The sequence below is a fragment of the Triticum aestivum genome, chromosome 5A (assembly GCF_018294505.1).
Source record: "Triticum aestivum cultivar Chinese Spring chromosome 5A, IWGSC CS RefSeq v2.1, whole genome shotgun sequence".
NCBI classification, from domain to species: Eukaryota; Viridiplantae; Streptophyta; class Magnoliopsida; order Poales; family Poaceae; genus Triticum; species Triticum aestivum.
Window position 1 is genome coordinate 639,901,871 of NC_057806.1, and position 5,518 is coordinate 639,907,388.

Sequence of the window (5,518 nt, forward strand, 5' to 3'; positions counted from 1 at the left end):
GTAAGCAAAGCTGCTAATTGAGCTACCAACTAAGCCTGTCGCGGCTTGGCTTTACGGTATATATATATGATAGCATATTACTTCCCTTTTAAGATGAAGTGGGTAAGCATCAACACCTGCTACTAACCCTGATGTACGTAATACTACTGCCGTGCTTAGACTAATGCATGCCTCGAAGTTCTACTCTACCTTTGTTTTCGCTTCTCGATGTGCTTTTTGGCAAAAGTTCCATGGTGACCCGCGATTATAACAATGACAAAAGGCGCTTTGGGACTTAACAGGTCTCAACATTCCATATGCTACTAGAATTCAGTAGTAGTAGCAACTTTATGACTTTGCTGTTGGCAATTTCGACAAGTTTGTTCGATGACACACATATATAGGCCCTGTTTGGTTTCAAATAAGTCATCAACTTATAAGTCGAAAAATGCAAAAAATCACCCCAACTTATAAGCCATAAGTTGCTCCACCCCAACTTAAAACTTATAAGTCACCTCTTTTTACGTGGGTTTCATCACCTTTATATTAAAAACAAGGTGAAAAAGTGTGGTCAGATGACAACCAAACAGGCGTGACTTATAAGTCACTGATTTTAAGTCACATGACTTATAAGTCAGGTGATTTATTGGAACCGAACATGCCCATAGTATATTAAAATAATTAGATTGGGAGACATATGTACAACCAGTAACAAACAGTTTGGATAAATTCACCTCCTCTATTTTCTGCATTGAGGCCTGATTTCAACCATGAATCTGTCACACATTTCATGAGGCAATCCTATATTCATTCATTCATTCATTGATCGTGAATGGATAGATGATCTCATCTCATCCCTGAACCCATGCATGCACAAAAATGAAAGACAGAGAAACCCAAACCAAAACACAAGTAACCACTACTAGCACTACCCTCTGTTTGCTTGCTTGTTTTCTCACACTACTTACAAACAAAAAGAAAGAAATCATCAAGGAGAACGAAAAACCTTGCTAGCTGCTTGCTACTGATGCATGGTGGCGTGCCACTGCTCCACGGTGCAGTCGTCGAAGTCGACGCTGCTGGAGCAGTCGAGCAGCGCGCTCTGCTGCTGCTCGTAGCGGCAGATGTAGTTGAGCCCCACGAGCAGCTCGCAGAGCACCGCCTCCGTCTTGTCCCGGTCGGCAAAATACAAGGTCTGCAGCAGCAGCACATTGACATTGCCATTGCCGCCGCCCCTGAGCTGCACCGCCTCCATCTGCTGCTGCTCGAAGCTCCGGTCGGCCTGCCACCGCATCATGTTGTGCGCCATGGGGGCCAGCCAGGCCAGCGTCTTCTCCAGCGCCTCCCGCCAGTCGTGCGCCAGGAAGGCGTCGTAGATGCCCAGGTTCCTCGGGAGGTGTTTTCGGAGCGACGACCGGAGGCTCGACGGCAGCATCCCGTAGAGGTCGTCACGCGCCTCCGAGCCCACCAGGTGCGGGTACTGCAGCAGCTTCTCCACGATCATGATGATGTTGGCGTAGTGTGATGCCAGCGCCGACCCGCCCACGGTCGACGCCGGGGCCAGCGAGGTCACCGTGCTCTTCGGCCCGAACCGCCGGTGGGAGTGAGACCTCCTTCTTCTGCTCCCGGCGCCGTTCTTGGCTGCTTCATGCTCTTCGCCGCCGCTGGACGGCGGCGCCACCAGAATCCCTGACCTGATCGCGCTGATGCAGCTGCTGGCGTCCCCGGAGAAGAAGGACTCGTCGTCCTCGTCCAGCCCGTCGTCGTCTTTCCATGCCGCCGAGCTGCTCAGGCTCAGGCACTCCATGAACATGTTCCCCCCGCAGTTCGACCGGAGCCGACTGGGATGTGGCGGGTCCGCGTCGGCGGCGACCCTGTCGATAATCGGCCCCGACTTGGCGGAGGTGACCGGGCCGGAGAAGAGCTGCCGGCTGTTCTGGTCGTCGTGGCATTGGCTGCTCTGGTGGCGCTCTCGGTCCTTGTGGTCGCAAACAAGGAGGAGGTCGAGCCCGCGCATGGGGTCGCCGAAGACGAGGCAGATGCGGTGGTAGACGGCGCAGACGGCGCGCGCGAGCAGGAGCACGGCCTTGTCGTAGGTCCAGCCCCAGAGCGAAGCGTCGCGGAGGCGGCGCGCGTCCTGGCGCCGCCAGCGGGCGCGCTGCAGGAGCGCGCGGCGGGCCTCGTCGGTGGGGAGCTTGCGGGCCGACTCCTCGAGGTCGGCGAGCGCGTCCAGCTCGGCGTAGAGCGCGGCCGTGGCGGCCGCGAGCCGGTCGAGCTGCCGGAGGAGCGCCGCCTCGGAGTGAGACGCGGGGGCGAAGAAGGGGTAGGCCGAGGGAGGGGAGCGGCCGGCGAGGAGGTCGGCGTAGACGTGGTCGAAGCCCTGGAGCGCCGGGGCGGCGCAGCGGCGGCCGAGGCGCGCGGCGACGGCGGCGACGCGGTTGAGCGCGTCGAGCTTCTCGGCGAGCGCGAGGGCGAGGAGGCGCGCGTCGTCGCCCGGGACGAGCGCGCGGACGGCGTGGGAGCCGAGGCAGAGCGGGCCGAGCAGGCGTGCAGCCTCGGCGGCGGAGAGCGAGCGGTGGAGGCTGGCGGCGCGCGACATGGCGTTGGCCAGCTCGAAGGACAGGATGCCGACCCTGCCGCTGGCGCCGTCCTTGTCCCCCTTCCTGCCGGCCTTCTTGTTGGAGAGGGTGGCCGTGGCCATGGCGAGCACCTTGTGCACCAGCGGCTCGGCCACCATGGCCTCCCTACGTGGACGACCTGGACCAGAGAAAGAAAGATGGGCTCGCTAGCTAGCAATGGAGGAGCATGGTGAAAGGGGGAAAGTGATTGTGCTTGTGCGGGAGAGAAAGGAGCAAATCCAAGCACCGCGACGGCGTGTGGATTTGAATTCAGAGCGCTCCCCTGGCTGGCTCGGATCTATCTCGAAAATCAATGGCGGAGCAGAGAAGTCAACACGTCGAGACAGTACTGGCAGTACTGTTACCAGACAGCAGCAGCTAGCAGCGCTGCCGCCATTACCCAGAGAGAGAGAGACAGACCAAAAGGGGAGGGGAGATGGGGGAGGAAGAAACAAAACAGAACGAAAATCTCTCTCTCTCTCTCCGGTCGGGTCCCTGCTTCCTTCCTTCCTTCCAGGAAAGAAAGAAATGGCGGAGAAGATGGGCGGAGGAGCTGGCCGGGGAAGGATGGATGTAGAAGACGGCGGATGTGGGAGTGAGCTCAGATGGATCCGGCCATGGCTGCCAATGCCATTGATGCACACTGCTGCTCCTCGTCGCTGCGCTGGCGCATTAAATCGCCTTAAATTGGACGCGGGCAAACCAACAAAAGGAAACGATCGAGCTCAGCTCGGAGTGAGCGGAGCGCAGTGAGTGCAGTGGTTGGATCCGCAGGTGGGGGCCTGTGTTTCGGGGCCCATGTGTCAGTGAGAACGAGGCGTACGTGCCACGGTTGGGAGGGAGTCGTAGTAGTAGTTGCATTTCAAAAGGGAGGGCAGGCAGGTGCAGGTGGACTTCCTTTCTTCCTTTTTCATTGGAGCAAGTAAACTTACTGCAACATGTACGGTACTACCCTCTCTTTCTTTTATTGCCACGCATGAGTATCATTTGGGTTTTAACAAGTTTTGATTTTGCTGAGATGAAGGCTTAAAGGCGGCAACAACGCTCGATCGTCACCCTAATAATACTCTGTAAGGGTCCCTAGTACAATTTTTTCACGCGAGAAACTTATAGTCTATTCATATTCATTCTTGATAGTAGGATCACATCCGAGGTAGGAAAAATTATAACCAGGTCCATGGAAACACCAAGTGACGACTACAAACACTGAAACAAGCCGAATGTGCGTTGCCATCATCATTCTAATCTCACCTCACTGACATTAGGCAAACCTTGTTGCAGTAGCCAGTCGGAAAGTCCTTGTGCTACGCCCCACATGACCAGCATACCATAGCACCAACCATCGTTGATGAAGAGAGTCATAAATTAAAAGGATCAAACTTGTAAATACACGAGGAGACATGCACGGGATCGAACATGGGCGACATTAGTCCTATTGGGGGACACTGCCGCCATCACAAAATCCTAACAAAGACGCTGAGTGCCCTTCCCCCGGAGCCGAGTTCCTCCACGCCTTCACAACCCAAAGGCCGTCTAGGAGGGGTGGACCAGCAACAACACCGGCGGGAGAAGAAGGAAACCTAATAGCATCTACAATCAAACTTGACAAATCCGGCCTCTCAAACGTCGGGTCACGTCTGCAGACAGTGATCGGTCACGCCTAAAATTAGCTACTCTGCATCTGAGTCTCTCATATTTCAACCACTAGATCCATACAAAAGCATGCAAAAGAAAATCATATGTACTACATACTACTCCCTCCGTTTCAAATTACTTTTTGTAGAAATGGATGTATCTACAACTAAAATACATCTAGATACGTCCATACCTGCGACAAGTAATTCGGAACGGAGGGACTACGTACTATCCTAGCTAATCTTCGTTGTCGAAGATGTCCACGACGTCGGTGCCGGGTGTCGGGTGGACGGGCACGTAGGAGAGCTCTGGCTCCTCCTCCTACTCGACCTCATCCATGTAGGCGAACATCTCCTCCTCCACGGTGTGTTGCGGCTCCATCTCCTACCGGCGACGGCGTCTCACCTCCGCATCTGACTCCGAGCGGAGGGAATCGAGGATGGCATGTTGCTCCACTTGCAGATCCACGTCCCCCACATCCTCCTCCTCCTCATCCGACTCCTCCTCCGGATCCACTGCATCCGGAGGTAGCCTTGCGGCAATCCGGGTTTCGCGCCTTGCCCGGATCTGCTGAAGGAGCTGCAGCCGGCGCTTCGACGCTAGAAATGGGTGGCTGCTTGTTGGGCGGTGTGGGGAGCATGTTCACTAGTGGTGGCGGACGGGAAGTGGAAAGTAGAGGCGGCGGCGGACGGGCGGAGGAAAATGAGGAGGGGTAGGGTTTTGGTGCCGGCGGTCGGCTTAAATAGCCGTGCTAGGCACTACGCGGCCTATCGGAGCGGCTCCACGCGGCTACATCAGTCTGACGGAGGAGACGAGTTTCGGACCGCCAGGTTTCCGGTGTGATTCTGCGTGGAACCCCCGAGGCCAGTCTGACATAGCGGGCGCGCCCGGGCGCCCCCATATCTGCCCTGTATTTGGGCAGGATATGAGGGGTGCTGGCTAGTCCGGGTGTTTGAGACCCATTTGAGGCACCCGACTGGGTTGAAATTTCGTGACCGGTTAGTGGCTGGGCGGCCTACCCGGGTGTTTGAGGCAGGTTTGGAGTGTCTCGCTGTAGATGCTCTAATTTGCTAGGAGTCTTTTCTTGTGAAGGAGAAAAAAAAACTACACCTTCACATAAGGCCTTTGCTAGTATACTTACTATGCGGAAATTCACGGGGGCATGCAGGTGGAGGAGCACGCACCTGCTAAACGCAACCCCGCTGCCCGATTGACTCGCGATTCACAATGAGTTGGATCCCACATAAGGGTATAATAAGTTTAAAGTTTTAATCTTTCAAACTATA

The 5,518-nt window shown here is 55.6% G+C and overlaps 1 protein-coding gene across 1 annotated transcript; it reads right to left on the reverse strand.

The window, feature by feature from the left end:
• Nucleotides 1–644: 644 nt before the first annotated feature.
• Nucleotides 645–3,486, reverse strand: LOC123105541 (uncharacterized). The gene has a single exon (XM_044527625.1). The coding sequence runs from the start codon at nucleotides 2,714–2,716 to the stop codon at nucleotides 1,001–1,003; it is 1,716 nt and encodes a 571-aa protein (XP_044383560.1). The 5' UTR covers nucleotides 2,717–3,486; the 3' UTR covers nucleotides 645–1,000.
• Between the last annotated feature and the right edge of the window lie 2,032 nt (nucleotides 3,487–5,518).